The sequence below is a fragment of the Gymnoscopelus braueri genome (assembly GCF_963280865.1).
Source record: "Gymnoscopelus braueri genome assembly, chromosome: 16".
Taxonomy (NCBI): domain Eukaryota; kingdom Metazoa; phylum Chordata; class Actinopteri; order Myctophiformes; family Myctophidae; genus Gymnoscopelus; species Gymnoscopelus braueri.
Genome location: NC_137616.1, coordinates 41,477,245 through 41,495,780, shown reverse-complemented (window position 1 = coordinate 41,495,780; position 18,536 = coordinate 41,477,245). Strand labels below are relative to the sequence as shown.

The 18,536-nt window shown below is 40.2% G+C and overlaps 2 protein-coding genes across 2 annotated transcripts; both read right to left on the bottom strand.

Moving 5' to 3' along the window:
* Positions 1 to 3,432: 3,432 nt before the first annotated feature.
* LOC308102977 (uncharacterized protein) lies at positions 3,433 to 8,007 on the bottom strand (the record flags this gene model as incomplete). The annotated part of the gene is made up of 5 exons (XM_080452830.1): positions 3,433 to 3,539; positions 4,683 to 4,760; positions 5,946 to 6,034; positions 7,339 to 7,545; positions 7,914 to 8,007. The coding sequence occupies 5 exons, from the start codon at positions 8,005 to 8,007 to the stop codon at positions 3,531 to 3,533; spliced, it is 477 nt and encodes a 158-aa protein (XP_080308956.1). The 3' UTR covers positions 3,433 to 3,530.
* Positions 8,008 to 9,792: 1,785 nt separating this feature from the next.
* On the bottom strand, positions 9,793 to 16,095 carry LOC308103477 (uncharacterized protein). Its single transcript, XM_080453451.1, has 5 exons — positions 15,865 to 16,095; positions 13,696 to 14,092; positions 12,877 to 12,927; positions 11,929 to 12,006; positions 9,793 to 11,489 (listed from the first exon to the last, which is right to left on the bottom strand). Exons 1-5 carry the CDS (start codon positions 16,030 to 16,032, stop codon positions 9,997 to 9,999), a joined length of 2,187 nt encoding a protein of 728 aa, XP_080309577.1. The 5' UTR covers positions 16,033 to 16,095; the 3' UTR covers positions 9,793 to 9,996.
* Positions 16,096 to 18,536: the final 2,441 nt, after the last annotated feature.

Here is an 18,536-nt window from a genome sequence, read left to right as displayed (position 1 = left end):
TTTACACATAACCCTGTAAATAACATATTTCTCCATAAAATAGTTCTATGGCGTCGGTACATTGATGATGTGCTCTTGATCTGGAAGGGCACCGTAGATGCAAGCGTTCCTCCTATATGTAAACTCCACCACTTGGTACTTAACTTTTACCTTGGAGTTTAACAATAATGAAATCAATTTCCTAGACCTCACCATCTTCAAAAGTAGTCACTCCTTTACATACGACTTCTCCTTCTGCTCTGTGGATGAGAGTGACTTTAGGTTTGCCAGCCAACAGATGGTATATGAGACTCACAAAACTCTGTCTGTTTGATACCACTACCAAAAACCTCTCTGCAGGAATACTTTACCAAGAGCGAACAGCAATCACTCTAAACAACTCATTCGTAATATTCCTATTGGCCAATACCTGCGCCTTAGGCGTAACTGTAGCTCCACCATAGACTTTGAATCTAAAGCTACAGATCTCACCAACCGCTTCATAGAAAGAAGCTATAACCAAGTGGACCTAGACGCAGCGTATAATAGAGCTCTACATACGGACAGAACGTCCCTACTCATACAAAAGCCCAAACAGACACCCACTCGGTTCTGTTTCGCAACGCAATACTCTCCAGCGGCAGGGTTAATTAAGAATGCCTTCCTTAAACATTGGCACGTCCTAAAAAGTGATCCCAAACTTGCAAACATGTGTACTGATCCTACTCTAATTCATCAAATACTATTTTTTTTACCCATCCATGTACTGGTAAAAAATACAAAATATCCTCATTTATAAATTATAACTCAACCCATGTGGTCTACATGCTCAAATGTCCCTGTGGACTGGCATACATTGGTCAAACCAAGAGACCACTTAAACTTCGTATAGGTGAGCATAAAACTGCTATTCACACTAACAACCCAGAATATGCCATGGCCAGACACTATAAACAAGCAAATCATGGCTCCCCAGCATCCCTGAAATTCTGGGGAATAGAAAATCAAATCAGCCTCATCACAGGGTGGTGACATAATTAAGAAATTGCTTCGCAGAGAAGCACTGTGGATCCACAACCTTGACACTTTAGAACCCAAAGGTCTAAATGAAGAACTGAGCCTTTCATGCTTTCTATAGACGGTCCCTGAGGCTTCCCGACATGTTTTTGTGTGCTTTTTATTCTTGAGTGTTTCCCCTTTTTTGTGTCCTAACAATAAAAAAAATGTCAAAAATGTTCTAAAGTGTTTTTGCATTGGCCTAATATTCTTTGGCCTTTATCTTTATATGTACACTGTTTTAAAAGTACCTTATCATGGCATTATATGGTTACACTATTTTGTATATCCTGTAATATGTTAAATGGTCCATATGCCCTGAGCTAACCCTAATCATCACTGATTGTCGCAACCTTGAGACTGACGTGTAGTACTAGGTAATTACCACTAAACAGAGGGCCATCTACCATTGGTTTATTGAGAGCACAGCCCATGCCTACCTCTGTGTGTATATATAAGCCTACTTAGATGCTGCTACCCATGACTCTGAGGAAGGTCGAAAGACCGAAACTTCAGTCAACTTTTACTTGCAGCTAAACAATAAAAGGCTTAAATTGTCCGTGTTGCTCCAGCGTTGATCTCTTCTGCATCTATTGTCCCTAGCCTTGTGACTCACCGGACTGGCCGTTTAAGGCTGAGGCGCAACGGTAGAATCCCTTTGTTTTGAACTTGAAGTCATCAGCTCTGATGCCAGGGGTGGGGACAAAATCAAACTCCTCAAACAAAGAGGCATACTGGATGTATACCCTTAAGGGCACCAGTTACCCTGGTCTCAATGAGGACTTTCTTATAGTTATTGCCTTGGTTCTGAATTATTATATTATACTGTATTTATATTTGTGCAGACTGGGGTATCCCCACAGTATTACAAAGAAAGTATTAACGACAAAGTACTCATGTAAATAAAACAAAATACGGTAAGTAACCAAGCGAGTTGTGTAATCTCCAATATTGAATCTTCATGATTTTTTTGCAGTTCTATATTGTAAATGTGAATATAGGAAATAATATTGAATTAATTGACAGTAATGCAAATAGTACCAGGGACCCGAATCATTGTCCAATAATTATCCAGACAGAAGGATAGTTTGACAATGATGCCTATTAAAATCCATCATATCTATACAGTACTAGCAGTAGTTCAGAGAAGTTCACTTGAAAGTAATCATGGGTTTTGCTTTAAAAACTGTCCAGGTAGTGTAATTGAGTACTGTCTAGGTTCCAGGTAACCCCCCCCCCCCCCCCACAAACAAACACACAGACACACACACACACACACACACACACACACAAAAGAAAAGGAAAATCCATGAGAAGTTATTTTCGCCACCTTTCATTTAGCTACTACATATTGTGCAAACTGTGTTGCATATTAAACTTTTTCATAGATTTCATAGCTTCATAGACGTGTTGAACAGCACTATCATCAGTGTTGTATAAATTGATGGTTTGTTTGTTTGTTAACGCAATCTTTTCCATTAGTTGGATTTGTATAACCACTTAAACCCTCCATGCTTTGTAAACTTGACTGTCTTGGTCTGCTCTTTTAACCCTCTAAAACAAACCTCCTGGCTGAAAATAGCCGATCTACAAGCTCACAGCATTGTAATCTCGTGGCTGCTCTTAAACACATTGACTGCCAGAGTTTATTCATAATGTACTCACCCCCTTGCCAGCGATTTGCGTTTTTTTTTGTTGTTTCTATTTTGTTAATTAAATTCATTTAAGTTGTCTGGCTGCTGTTTTAAACACATACGACAGATCGACCAGCGGAGAGCAGCAAATTGACACCTCGATCACTCGCTGACTCGCTTGACCCCCCCCCCCCCCCCACAAACAGGCTCAAACAGTCCATACGTCATAACCGGATGTGACATTTTCGACAATCGCCGATCGGGCTTCAGACCGTTGTGATACACGACGACGATGACTGTTCGTCACCCAGACTAAAGAAAATAGAAGTGGAGCTCTCCGTTCGTTTTTTATACCGTGTGAAAAAACGTGTTTTGGCCTAAAGAGCGCATTTTTCAAGCTAAAACCGGAAACGGAAATCGCTGAAATTGCTTCCGGGTGAAGCGGAGGTGAGTGGAAAAAGAAACTGATCTCGGAATGTAAATAAAACAGCGTGAACGTCTATTAACCAAATTAAACAACAGGACGCAGATCTGCGTTCTAGATTATTCTGGCAGCCCACGGTTTTATCTAATAGGACGCAGATCTGTGTCCATGGCAGCTTATGTGTTAAATGTTCTGCAAATTTTCTCCCCAGCATAGGAATGCTAGGGTTCAAGTGGTTAATGTAAAAAAAAAAAAGGAAAAAAAGATTCTACCCCCCCACCCCCAGTTTAGAGAAAAGATTATAACAAGATGAAAAGGTATGTGCTAGAGAAAGAACCTCCAAAACCAACATGAAGATGCTGAGAAGCTGGTTTCTTCCTGAGCTGGAACGGTCTTCAAGATGTCCACTTCCTCCTGTGTTTGTCATCTGGGACTGGTCATCTGCACTGTGGAACAAAACATGAAATGATTAACTCGTGTTACAAAAAAAGTGTGTGAGTCTCTTCCACTTCACCTGTTCAACATCGTTGATTGCCTTCAAGTCTCTTCTTAAGTATCACTTTTTAACTTTTACCGACAGTCGAGTCTAAATTCAATTTTATCTCATCTCTCATCCTCATCTATGTCCGTTTTTGAGTCTATAGGTCAGTGTGTGCTTCCCTTGCACACACACACGGGTACATGCTCTATGAATAATTGCCTATACCCTGCTTTCACATTTATCTCTCTAGCTTTGTACCTATTTCTTTGTTTTGCTTGCTCGTATGTATTGCTCCGTTTTTGTTTTGTTCCGTTTCATTGCCTTGCACTATGCTCTTTTTAATTTGTGGTCAACTATGGTTGTTTTTAAACGTGCTATATAAATACAGTTTGATTGATGTATTGATTGGTTGATCATCACCTCTCTAAACAGTAAACTTCTTCATTTAGGGACAAGGCCACTTGGCCTTTGGTGTTGAGGTCATAAAAGCCAAATGCCAGAGCAGAAAGGTCATCATATAAAATGATGATTTGAAATCCACAGAAATAATTGATTCAACTTAAGGAGTTATGGAGGTTTTAATGTTTAATATACAGTCTCTGTCCCGTCTCCTTTTTTCAACTTTATTTTCTTTAATAAATCAGTGATATTGTGGGCTTTAAAAATAATGAACCAATGAAAAGTATTAAAAAGTGCTTCTGACTTAACCTAGTAACTCCATTGGATCCTCAAACTGTCGGTCAAACCACCTAACTCCAACGATCAGTTTTCCCTCCCGTCTGACTTAGTCATTCTAATCAACGATGGACATAACTATCCACATTCACTGGTCAACAAAATCCTAACCCCACTTGAGCTGGATTTGGGTTGAGTGATGAAAATATGATGACACATGCAAGTATCTGACACTGTATAAAGTCACAATACCAACTTTGACGAGGCAGTATTGCGTTGTTGTTTTCATTTCCTGAAAAGTTTATATTTTGGACATAGTTGATTTCTACCCGACAGAAGAGATATAGTACAAGTATAACTATCAGTGAAATACATAAGTATTTAGTTCCTGTGCAGTAAGAGAGACACCTGTCACAATAAACAGGACACACACCATCTCAGTGAACGTAGTTGGTCTCCTCTGTTGCTGTGACGCCTTGTAGATCACACCTGAAGACACCTTGTAGATCACCTGAGGTTGTAGAAGTGATATGTGGGGTTATCAATTCAACTTTTTGTTTGTTGTGTTAGACATCATCACATGAATAAAATATATATTCTAAAACATGCCTTTACTGTAGCAAAATTGATTGATTGTCCCAGCCAGGCTGAAGGCGTGGCAGAGACTACGTTTTGCAACCTGTCTGTCCGTCCGTCTCTGTGGACAGCTGATCTCCGGCACCGTTGGCCCGAACGACGTGAAACTGTGCACACACACTCCCTGGATGCCAGAGCAGAACCTCTGCCCCCAATGTTTCACATGGGCCTGTTATAGCACCACCAGGAGGCCGATTTGTGCAAAACACATATCTTGATATTACTCCTACAGATTGTCGTCCAAACATCACGCAAATCGGACAGATTATCTCTATAGTCATGTGATCAAGTCGGATCTGTCCGATTTTTCTTATTCCATCCTGATTGGCTAAGATTGGCATCTGAGGTTTGCAGGAGTGGCCCGTTTTTAACAAAATGCCTCAAATCATGAACAGCGCTCGATTGCCGTGAAACTTGGCACGCACATTCCCACTAGGCCGAGGAGGAAATGCCACCCTTTTCACATTGACCTCTTAGGCCACCAGGAGGCTGATTTTTGCTAAACACATTTGTTTATATTACTCCTACAGATTTTGTCCAAACACTACGCAAATCGGTACACATTATCTCTAGTCATGTTGTGATCAACACGGATCTGTCCCGTCTGTTCATATTCCATCCTGATTGGCGAATTCCGAACATTGCTGGCCCATAATAACCTACCTGACCGAGACCTGTGCTCCAAGGAGCACTTTTTCTAGTTGGATATGATTGTCTGATTTAAGCACTTCAAGGCTCAAATGTATGTCAAATAGCAAAAATAGGCAATCTACAGTACAAGCTCACAAGGCGTCAAGTTGCGACATGTTGGGAGCTTAAAAATCTGCTAGATTTGCTGAATGTTCACCTATTACGACATGCCCAGAATAGGGTCGCTAGGGTTCATGTGGTTAGCACGTTTTTTGGCTTGAGCTTGTTACTCATGCATCACATTTATATCAATTTCTTCAAAATAACAAAAATCAAAAGCAAGAACATAACACAACATAACACAAGCAATACATAATAGGTTAGATTGTATGTGTATTCATAATACATAGTTGTATTTTGTCTTGTGTACCTTTTTATTTGGAGGTGGTTTGGCTCTGACTGCCTTTTCTCCATCACCGGGAACACGATTTGGGTATTGGGCTTCCCATTGACAAACTGCTGAAATAGTAATGACAGAATTAAAAGTTAAGTGATATTTCTGATTAAAATAAAACGTTTTTTGTTAATAGGTTCAAGCTCTATATTCTGTTATTAATCACTGCTATAGTGTTTGTTCAGGAACAGCGTCTCCCCATCTCTTTAATAAACAGAAAATAAATGATCAGGTTGGTCACCAATTTAACTTGATCAAATCAGGAAAGAGCACCCAGTAATCAGTTTCAATGTTATATTGTTCTAATTCCAATATGGCAGCTCATTTTTTTTATCATCACAATTTCACATTATCCTGTAATCTGTAGAGGGCTCGCCCCTGATTGGTACATTTTTTAAATCCTGAAATGAAAATGTATTTTTGTTAACTAAGGAGCTGGAGAGAGGAAACAAACACTCTATTGCTATATACAACTATTTTAACACTTATTTCACTTACAGCACATTTAACTTTTTATCTAATAAGTCAAACCCTTTTTTTACTTTTTTCATTTCCTGAAAAGTTAATATTTTGGACATAGTGGATTTCTGCCCGACAGCAGAGATCTAGTACATGTATAACTAGCAGTAAAATGCATGAGTATTTCCTTCCTGTGCAGTAAGAGAGATACCCGTCACAATAAACAGGACACGCACCATCTCAGTGACTGTAGTTGGTCTCTTCTGTTGCTGTGACGCCTTGAAGATCCCACCTGAAGACACCTTGTAGATCACCTGAGGTTGTAGAAGTGATATGTGGGGTTAATAATTCATCTTTTTGTTCATGGTTGTGTTAGACATCACATGAATACAATTCATTATATATCCTAAAACATGCCTTTAATGTAGCAAAAATATATATTTTGTCTTAACCACTTCAATGTAGAGTTGTTGTTGTTGACGTGTTGTGAGCTTAGAAATAGGCTAGATTTGCTGAATATTCACCTATTATGACATGCTCAGAATAGGGTTGCTAGGGTTCATGTGGTTAGTAAGTTTTATGGCTTGAGCTTGTTACTCATGTATCAACAGTATATCCATTTCCTCCTCAATAGAGCTATTTTAACACTTATTTCACTTACAGCCCATTGAACTTTTAATCTCAAATGTCAAACCCACTTTATTTTTGCTAAAGCTTTACTATAACTTTATTTTGTGAGAAGCAAGCATTTTGGTGCTAGAATAATGTTAGGTGGTCATTTCTTTAAAAAGATGGTTGTGGGCTATATAACATGACGACTATCATATGAAATCAGGGGACAGGTTTATGGAAATGTGCTGACAGGAATACTTATATCCTTATTTCTAAAGCCCTTTGTAAAGAAGCTCACCTGACATTGCTGTAGTCACAGAAGATGGGTCTGTTTTGTTCTCTCTGTCTTGGCCTTTGCTACAACTGGTACAGGCTGTGGTGTTATTTTTACCACCTTGTGCCATGTTGTGGCAAAGCTTGTGGAGGACTGGGCTGGTACAATGTTGATATTTAGGTCTTTCCACAGTTTCCAGAGGTCCAGGGAATGGAAGATGGCCACACAAACCTGTGGAGCTGGTATGAGTGAGACACACATGGACAGGTGCGTTAGGTTGGTGCTCATTAATCCCACCTGTCATTGATAAACTGTCAATTAATGTAGCCATTTAGTTATTGGATGAGAATAAACTACATTTTATAAAGCCACAGTCAGTGATTATTACAATACTCCCTCCTCATGGAGTGATCTACTGTATGGCTGTGTATATGAAATATGTGAATACATGAACATAGAATATCACAGCCAGTCTAGGTCTAATCAATGAATCAACTAGAAAAGTTTGTTAGCACTTTCATGCTTCACTACTAGCTGCTGAAGTACATAGTCAAGCAGCTTTAGCTTTTTAAAGATTGTAACAGTGAATAAAGACCTACCCTGGTTAACTGGTTTACAGGAACAGTGCTCATCATTGATGTCGTTGTCTTGTGGTTGTACAGTAAAAGCCTGGTTGATCTGTTGCTGCTTCATTGTCAACCTGTAGGCTTCAACATGTTGATCTTTTTTAACCCGTTTCCGCTGCTGAGACACTTTGTCAACCTGGACATGTCCTTCAAACACAATGTACACTGTTCTGTCTGCTTCTATGGAAGAAATGTGTCATTTTACTGCAACAGTTGGACAATATCTCTTCAGGGAGTTCAGCTCAGCTCATAGTCACAATAATATATTATCAGGTGCAGCCGCTGATGGCGGCCGGCGTGTTGCAACCATTGCTTTCAGGTGCATACCGCCACCTACTGTACCGGCATATGTATGACATTACTTCACATCATTAAAGCAGATATAAATAATACGAATGGTTGATATCACTTTTTACTACTACTAATAATAATATTGAACCATAGATAAACGAGGCCCACAATGGAAACAAGCCCCCTTAGAGCTTTTTGTGTTATCCTTTGCAAACTGTTTATAAAGTATTGAATCAATCAATATAATCCTATATTCCTGTCTCTTTCAAAATATTCCACCACTTGGTCTTTGTGTGGCCTGACAGGGGCCGTGTCCTGGAATAGTTCACCTGTAGACCTCAAGTCTTATTAGTTAGTTAGTTAGTATTGATTGAATACTTTATTATAATGCAGGGACCCCCCTGAGTCTAAACATTTATGGAAGGATGATTGTTATTGCTTAAACATGCAACTTTATAATTTTGTGGGTCATAATATTCTATATAGTTGTTAAAAAGTTACATAGTGCTGCTTTAAAAAGAATTTATGTATTGTATTAGTTTTTTTCCCTTGTCCTCCCTCTCCCCTGGTGTGGTAAGCACACCCACACAGACCTACAGAGACTTTCAATGTGCACTCACTTGCACTTTATCACTCACAAGCATTCAGTCATGTATTCATCAATACACTGTTTACACCAGGTGTGCCCAAAAGGTAGATCGCAATCTACCAGTAGATCACAAAGGCTGTGCAGGTAGACCAAATGACATGTCCCTAAAAAAAATAAAAATATTTATAAACAAAAATCACAAAACTCCTCTTTTTGGCATCTGCCACTTGGATCAAGGTGACTTGATAGATTGACATCATGAAGGGCCTGTCAGCTCCCTTCACAGCTTTTATAGTAGGCATGATGCAATGCTTTGTTTTCAAGAGTGTTGCTCGCAAACGTCATTAGTATTATAAAGTTATATAAAGATGTGCGAGGCAAAGAACCCCGAAAACCTACCACTTCCATACAGAATGGGAGGAAGGCTTCCCCCCCCAACTATTTCCATTTCGAAGGGCTATTCCAAAGCCCCCTCAGGTAAATCTTTTATGCAATGGGATAATACTTTTTTGGGTGGTCATTTAAAAAGTAGTTCTCAAGTCAAAAAAGTGTGGGCACCCCTGGTTTACACATACACCCCAGAGCAGGGGGTGGGCAACTATATTTCCACACTCACTCCAGAGGGCCACATTGCATATACTGTCTGTCGGGCAGACAGCCTCTCGTAAATTAATGCCATACTTCGCCATTCTATGTCACACAAAAGTGACATAGAAAAAAATAGCAAAAATAGCAGATCTACAAGCTCAAAACGCATCGCACCGCGGCGCGTTTTGAGCTTGTAGATCTGCTATTTTTGCTATTTTTCAATTGTAATCCTGAAAAGTAAAATGTTTATTTAATTTCAACATTGGAACTATCTCGTTGAGACAGAGATAGACAGTGCACTTCCACATTCCATTCTTACAATCTGAGTCAACGCTAGTGTCATAACTCTCTTATACGGCTCTGATACACCCTAAAGGACCACAATGGCAATCTGGCAAGCTGTCAGCTTTATTGTGTTTTTTTATCATTTTGATAAAGGTGCATGTATTGTACATATATCAATAAAGATGTCAAAGTCAAAGTCTTGCACAACGGCTATTTTTTTGTGTAGTAGAGAGAAAAAAGGAAGGGATCAAGTACAGACTCCTGAGGGAGGGGGGGTCTGTAAAACGTATTTCGAAATGGTTTCTAATAATTTCTACAACTGTGTTTCTTGAGCTGTCTCGAGTCTGAAAACCCCCGTCCACATCCGGCACAGGAATACAGCTTGTCCCCAGTGTGAATCTGCATGTGAGACTTGACGTGAACCATCTGATTGAACCTCATCCCGCACACCTCGCACTCGTACGGCTTCTCTCCGGTGTGGATGCGCAAATGTCTGATGAAGTTGGTGTAGAATCTGAAAGTCTTGCCACACTGCTCACACTTGTGGGGTCTCTCTCCGGAGTGCAATAGCTTGTGGGACTTCAGAGACTGTTGAGTGATAAAGGTCTTTAAGCACACGCCGCACTCAAAGGGTCTCTCCCCGCTGTGGGTCCGCTGGTGGTAGTCATAGGTGTTTTTGTAAAAGAAAGACTTGCCACACTCGCCGCAGGTGTACTGCTTCGGGCCTGTACTGTGGTGCCTTTGCTCGTGCCTTTCCAATATGCTAGCCGCATGGAAGCCCCGTCGGCATATTTTGCAACTGAACTGCGTCACGTCTACTATCGTCCTGTCCTTGCGATAGATCACTCTGCGGTTGCCTCGTTCTCGCGCGTGCTTCCCTCGTTGTGCGTATGTCGATCTTCCCTGTCCGATGACAACGTGTCCGTCGTCGTCCTCGTGTTGTGATTGCATGTGTTTCTTCAACGCGCAGTTGTAGAGAAAGGTCTTTCCACACAGGTCACACATGAAGGGCTTGGAAGCGCCATGGAGAAGCATATGGGATTTCAGCTTTTCGCCTTGCATGAAACTCTCGTCACAAACCTTGCATTTGTAGGGCCTCTCGCCTGTGTGAAAGCGCATATGCCGCCTTAGGTTGTTTCCGAGTGTGAAGCTGGCTCCACACACCTCGCATGTAAACGCCTTCCCTGAATGGACTCTCTGATGCGATTGAAGTGATCTCCTCGCACCAAAGTCCTTACCGCACACAGTGCATTTGTACGGAAGTTCGCCAGTATGGACGCTCTTATGGCACTTCAACGAGAAAGCATATTTGAAACCCTCTCCGCACTGCATGCATTTATGTGGCTTTTCAACAGAATGAACACCCTGGTGGTTCTTTAAACAGCGTTTCGTTTTGAAGCCCTTTCCACAGGTTAAGCACTTGAAAGGTCTTGCATCTGTATGTACAAGCTGATGACTTTTCAAAAGCATTTTAGATTTGAAAACCTTCTCACAGAGCGGGCACTTGACAGACGCAGGCTTCTTTTCTTCAAGCTTCTTTTCTTCATGGCTCAACAGGTGACGCTCGAACGTGTTTGTCTTCTTGAAGCGTCTCGGACACTGGTCGCAGGCAAACCTCCTCTGTTCATCGTGAATGTTCATGTGCTGCTTCAAATAAGACTGACCTCTGAAGCTCTTGTCACAGACCTCACAAACAAAACATTTCGGCTTCTTTGTGGAACTCGTGGTCTGTGCAGTTTGCCCGTCAGTTTCACTGGATTCTGGCTTGATGCTTGTGTCGCCCATATCATCGAGGCCTATGGGTGAGAGGGGAAAAAAAGGAATTATTACCAAACATTGAAAATAATTTGTGGTTAACTGAAGTAGGGTTGCAACTATTGATTATTTTCTAAGTGATTATTCTTTTTTGATTCATTTAATAATAATAATTGAGCATGTCATAATAGGGGAACATTCGGCAGAAATAGCAGATCTACAAGCTCGCTCGCTATTTTGAGACACAAAGGAGACTCTTTGTGTCTCCTACCGGAACCACTGCTGGTCATCAAATTATTGGCTTAGGAATGAGACAAAAACTAAAACATATCCATGAATTCAAGTCTCCATGGGGTGACTAATCGATAGAAAAAAATGTCATTTTGGGGGTGAACTATCCCTTTAAGTATATAGGGTTTAAGATAAGTGGTTGATGGTACTGTACAACCTGCTTCTCTGATGACTATGGCATACACTCACCTCCATCCAGTGAAGCCGACTCACCACCAAGTGATGTCATGGAGTTGGTTTCAGAATTCACCTCAAATTCCTCATTTTCTGGGTGATTCAAAAGAAAAAGGTAAATAAATTGATTACATATCATATGAAAATGATAAGACTTGTTCTTTGTTTTTAACATGTAGCACTTTGAGATTTGGTTCAAATATAAAGTGCGTTACAAATAAAATGTATTATTTTTACGAGAACATTATGTGATAGAAAATAGTCATCATAATCACAGAATACATTATTAGAATTTCAGGACATGCAGTATCTGTTACATCCACGGAGTAGCAATCAATACGCTCTATGGGAGGATCATGCCACATAAAATGCTTAATAAAATGTGATGGAGGCGGGGGGCCTGAACGTGAGTGACGGTTGAGTATCTCGTTCCCTGGCAACATCATGACAGCGATGCTGCTCGGCTTTCTAGACTGCGCAGAAAAGGCAGTGTGCATGCCCTGCGTTTTTCAGGGGGGGGGGGCTATTAGACAATAGCCGACCTACAAGCTCACAACGCGTCACCATGCGATGTGTTGTGAACTTGTAGATCTTGACAAATGTTCTCTTCTGGGGGGTTCCTGGCACAAACTCTTCTCTTTTTTCAAGATCTTTTTTTTGGGCTTTTTATGCCTTTATTTTATAGGAAACAGGGAAAGAGAGAGATGGGGAGAGACATGCAGTAAAGATCGTCGGGAACGGGACACGAACCTGTGATGCACCGTCAGGCTACTTAGGAGCCTAGGTGCCCGGACGGCTACGCCAGTAGTCCGGGCCATAAACTCTTGTCAAATGAGGTTCTGCAGCCAAATACTGACATTTTCAATTGGGGGTCCTCAACATGAAAAAGTAATGCCTAAGCCGGGGATCAGATCAATTTAGACGAGTCTTGTTTCCTTACTAAGTATGATTCGGAACTATTACCTCTTTTACTGACTGAAGTCTTGGCTGCAGGATTCACCACTTTCTTCTCTTCTGTGCATGGACGTGAGTGTGGGAAGAAGAGATTTAAAATATGTCATCAGGACATACAGGCACACATACATACATATTGTACATACAGATACAGTAGTATGTCATAGCACTGTATGAGGTCCTTTGAGCCATGTGACTCCCAATGTTGTTAAGTATCTGTGATAAAAGCTCCTTTGGTTGGATACATGTTACCGTCATGTAACATTAGATCAATAATAATTACTTGGGGTCGGAGATGATTTTAACCACTTAACTCTTTAAGACCGGGAACGCATCTGTGTGTCATTTCTAGATTTCGTTGGGCTATTCAAAAATAGCCCAACGAGTGCTGTGAGCTTGTAGATCTGCTATTTTTTTTTAATCATGAAAAGTTGTGCAAATATTTGATTTTCTTTATTTTTTTTTGGCAGACATTTGTAACTCAAATCTTTGCTTCTAGGGGTTCCTGGAACTAAATATTTGACAAATGTTTGCTTTAAAAATATATATAATCCAAGATTTTGCCACACATTTTCAAGATTTTTTTAAAATAGCAGATCTACAAGCTCATAGCGAGGCACTCGGTGCCGCGCTATGAGCTTGCATATCTGCTATTTTTGAAATAGCCAAAGAAATCTAAAAATGACACAGATGCATTCCCGGTCTTAAAGGGTTAAGTCCTATTTTGTATTTTGTATTACGATGATGGCGATTACTGATTTTTTTAATATTTTTTGATATAATCGATTACTACTTTCTAAAATGTATGTATATGTGGGGGAAGCTTACCAGTACTACGTCCATTATGCTGCACCGGAGGGGCCCCTGCTGCAGGCGGTACGACTGTGGGCGGTACTGCCGTACTTGGCACTACTGTGGGCAATGCTGTGGGCAATACTGTGGGCAACACTGTGGGCAACACTTTGGTCAGCGGTGGATTTCCTTGTAGCGTCCCCAATGGCTTCAGCTGAAAGACTAAACCGGTGTCTTCGAAAAGGACCGGATAGCCTTTGAGCACGTTTTCTCTCCACCTCGTGGCGGCCTCGACCTTCTCGGTCTCACCCTTCAGCCTGGCCCGCAGCGTCTTGTTCTCCTTGAGCAGGGGTGAAGACAGCTGGGTGAAGAGGTCGTCGATCTTTCGAGTCGCCTCGCGTGCCATCGAGCGGACGATGCTGGCGTGTTGGGCCTGTGAATGGAAAATAGCAAAGAAATGTTTTGTTACAAATGGTTTATTCGCGTTACATAACATTAACCACACCAAACCCTCGCTTACCTAATTCTGGGTATGTCATAATTGGCGAACATACGGTGAAAATAGGCAAATGTTTGGTAAATATTGGAACATTCGGGGAAAATAGCAGATCTACGAGCTTGTGGATCAGGTATTTTCACTATTTGAAGAGGTTAACCTTTGGAATTTGAAAAAACTGGGGATACACTGAGATCTGTGACCTTTTGGATTCTGTGATGTTAAGAGGGCACAGATTAAGAACATGAATAGATCTAGCCTGGAAATCAGGCGAATCTGCCAGAGCTCAAAAAGAAACATTAGCCCTGCTGGCCTGGGCAGATTGCAGTCATCCTTTAACTCATGTCATCTGTTACAACTACATCACAACACAAAATGATATCGTTCCCGTATCACTACTGTGCTGTGTGTAAGTGTATAGTTATTTCAGGAATATTTGCAGAATGTGTATCTTTGGTTTTGTATCACTTGGTTTTGAAAAAATGGATTACACACATTCAATTGCATAAAACACTGGCTAGTAATTCTGGTCTGAGACTGAAATCACATAAATTAGATGTATAACATGAACACATTTAGTTTTTTTAATTGAAGAGTACAGTCTAGGCCTGCTCTATGTGGAAAGTGACTTTAAATAACTTTTGTGATTTGGTTCTAATGTACAATTTGACACTGACTGGGCAATGTTCTCTTGTTGTCCTCCTCATGTAGTATTTCTGACCAACTCCCAAAATACATAGATCAACAACCAAACAAAACAAAGCAACAGTGGTGGAAAGTAACAAAGTACAAGTACTCAAGTACTGTACTTAAGTACAATTTTGAGGTATTTGTACTTTACTATTTCCAATTTCCAATACTTTTACTTCTACTCCACTAAATCTCAGAGGCAAATATGGTACTTTCGACTCCACTTACTACAATTACTTGAAAAATGTAGTTAGTAGCTAGTTACCTTGTAGATTTTGATTATTATTACAAAACATACATTAACCACTTCAGCCCTATCTACATTTTGGCCATTTGAAAATAGCTGATCTACAAGCACGTACAGTAGATGAGCTTGTAGATCTGCTATTTTCAAAAGATTTGAATACATTTGAAAACTTGTGAAATGGGACATTCAGCACAATGACTACTTTCTACTTTTGCTGCCAATATACTTTTGTACTCTTACTCAAGTACATTTAGAATTCCGGGCTTTCACTTATATAGAGCGTTGGTTCTCAAAGTGGGGTCCGGGGACCCCCAGGGGTACTTGAGGGGGTTCCAGGGGGTCCCCAGCCAAATGATGGATAGGAACCAAATGGACCCTTATGGGTCTGTAACTCTCAGAGTTCAATTAACATTGATTTTACAATATAAATTGGGGTCCCAGAGATAGAAATGCCATTAAATGGGGGTCAGTAGCCCTAATGCATGTCAAACTGGGGGTCCTTGACATTAAAATGGTTGAAAATCACTGCTAGAATCTTCTCTTATGGGGGTCCTTGGCATATATTTTCAGATGGGGGTCCGTGGGGCCAATAGGTGTCAATTTGGGGCTCCTTGACATGAAAAAGTTTGAGAACCAAGGCTTTAAAGTACATTTTGATGCCAATATACTTTTGTACTTCTCCTCAAGTACATTTTGAATTCCAGACTTTTCACTTATATAGAGGTATTGATACTTTTACTTAAGTAAAAAACTAAATAGTACTTTTTCTCACCTTCCAGTCGTCACCCAGCAGCTTGTTGTCTCTCTGTATTGTACAGATGACTTCAGCTGAAGCTTCAATAACAATCTCCACAATGGACATCGTTTCCAGGTAGAACACTGACATTTCTGACATCTTTTCTACGTTGCAGATGTAATAACTAAAATGTAATAAATACATGTAATAGATCACTTCTTCATGCAAGCAGTAACAACGATAGAAACGTCAGGACCAGCAGATCCAGTTCCCTGTGTTTACCAACGGTTGACAACCTAGGAACCAGAAGCAGTTCGTTTGCGACGTTGCCAAGTTTCGCGAGAGAAATGAGCAACGAGGTCTATGAAAACAAGCCTGTAGTAGTAGCTTATAATAAGCGGACATGGCAAACCTGGCAGTTCGTTTCATCGAAGCTTAGAATGTAATATAGCTAGGGCACACGATTGCCATCTGCTGGTGAAATGGATGTAGTGCAGTCAAAATGAGGGACAGTAGGGCCCAGTGGTTCTCAACCTGTGGGCCACATGATTTGGGGGGGGTGGGGGGTCCCAGATGACAGAGAAATTATCATTTAAGGACTTTTAAGACCTTTTTAATACCTGAATTTACACGAAAAGAGAACATTACTGCATCCAAAGTAATCAACAAACTATACTGTAAAAGCTGGTCAAAACATTGGCCAAACTGTCAAATAATATGAGAAACTTTTGAAAATAGCCGATCTGCAAGCTCACAATGCCTCTCAATATTGATCAATATCTGTGGAACCGAGTGAAACTAAATGTAATGCCTCAACTCCTACAAATCCAAGTGATTGTCAGGGTACCGGGGCCCCAGTTCAATTATGATTATTTTGGGGAGTCTGAGAGATACAGTATTGAGGTTATTGCTCTGAGACTAACGAATGTATATGAATTGCCTATGGACAATCAAAATCTGTCATAACTAAACGTAATGTTGATATGGCACACTGCACTGCACTATCAAGAAAATGAAAACATGGCACTTCATGTCAAAAAGGTTGCCGACCCCTGGGGAGTACAGTCACAGGATACACACACTTAATGTCACGTACGGAATGTTGGAGATTAACTCGGAGCAACGTTTACATGTTGTTGATAATATTGATACAATCTTCAGTTATCTTGCTTCAAATTGGAGGATACCATTGACATTAGCAGTACCTGCACCTGCACAGTATCAGAGTTACAGTTAGTCTCTCCAGCTCTTTGATAAACAGAAAATACATTTTCAAGTGGGTTGCACAATGTCAGCCAATCAGGAGAAAGTACCCATTTATTTTTAAATAGTGTTCCAGTTCCAATTTTGTCTATTAATTTATTTGATATCAAATACTTCCAATTTCACTTGTTTAATGTGTATCCTGTCTGAGTTCTCTATCGAATCAGGTGGTTGGTTCTGTTTAACAACGAGAGCAGCAGTGGAGAGACATGGAGACTTGTCGAAATTTACATAAGGGGGGGCATGGAGGAAAATAGGGGAGGGTCATGCCTTTCTAATTTTGGTCCAAGGGAGGGTCAGCTAATTTTACTTTGAATCCAAGGGAGGGTCATGCAATTTTGAATTGATAAAATAGTCCGTTTTTTATATACCTTTTTAGTACAGCAGAACAGTGGTCAATGACCCCTCTCCATTTCAAAGGATACAAAGAATTCAAATCAAGTAACACCTTGTCTATTTAGAATCAATGACAAGCCATCAACGCACAGCGAGTGTGAACGACCCAGTCAAATCTATTCAGCGTCTTAACGATGGTGGTTGAACAATTAAGCAAAACTTCAACAGGCGTTATTGGAGAGATGCATTATAAATAGGCCTACTATAACTGGATATTCATAATCATTTGAAGTAATTCTGTGCATGTGATTAATGTGGATCTATATGGACAGTTGTGTATAGATGCCTATAGCTCCACAAGTAAAACCAGAAGCATCAGGCCATAATTGATAGCCTAATTTGTTTTATGTAGGCAACAGTGTAGTTGTAGTCACTGTAGTTGATAATTAAAAGGGCAGAGTGACAAAAGTTTTAAACTACTGGTTACCAAATATTCAACTTTCTTCAATCTGACCAGGATTCAATGGGTTTCCCACATGTAAGATGAGAACACTATCCATTCTGCTACCACTACTACAGATACACTGTGCATTTAGCAAGACTGACTACACTACAGCAATGTTCTAATCAATGTGGAAAGCAAAACATTGGACATATCAGTTTTAAATGTCATGTTGTATTTGATGGGGAGGGTTAGGGGTGTCAAGAATTTCACAATACGATACATGATGTTGGGCATGATATCGATATGATATATTATTAATGTTCTTTTCTCATGTATCATCAACATTGGCCATCATCTTATAAATAACGTTATAAAGCAAGTTAGAAACAATTACAAAGTGCTTTGTACACAAATAAATACATTCGTGCAAGCTTAATGGAGAAGTGAAGTTCTCACTAACTATAAACCCATTGTTTCAGAGGACAGATAGACACTAATATAACAAATATAATATAATATAAGACTGCATAACTATAAATTCCACAAACCTCATATTTTTGTCATCTGGACTTTACCAACCAAGTGCAGCCTAGTTATTTCCAACAGCTAAAAAACATCTATAATACCAGATACAGTATAATACAATCTTAGATTAGATGTAGGC

Bases quoted from the DNA above. Each gene is read 5' to 3' on its own strand.
- LOC308103477 (XM_080453451.1), bottom strand. From the start codon at position 16,032: ATGTATTTATTACATTTTAGTTATTACATCTGCAACGTAGAAAAGATG. The intron at 14,093-15,864 runs GTGAGAAAAAGT...TTCCATTCACAG, and splicing joins TGCTGGGTGACGACTGGAAG to GCCCAACACGCCAGCATCGT. The intron at 12,007-12,876 runs GTAATAGTTCCG...TGAATCACCCAG, and splicing joins GACTTCAGTCAGTAAAAGAG to AAAATGAGGAATTTGAGGTG.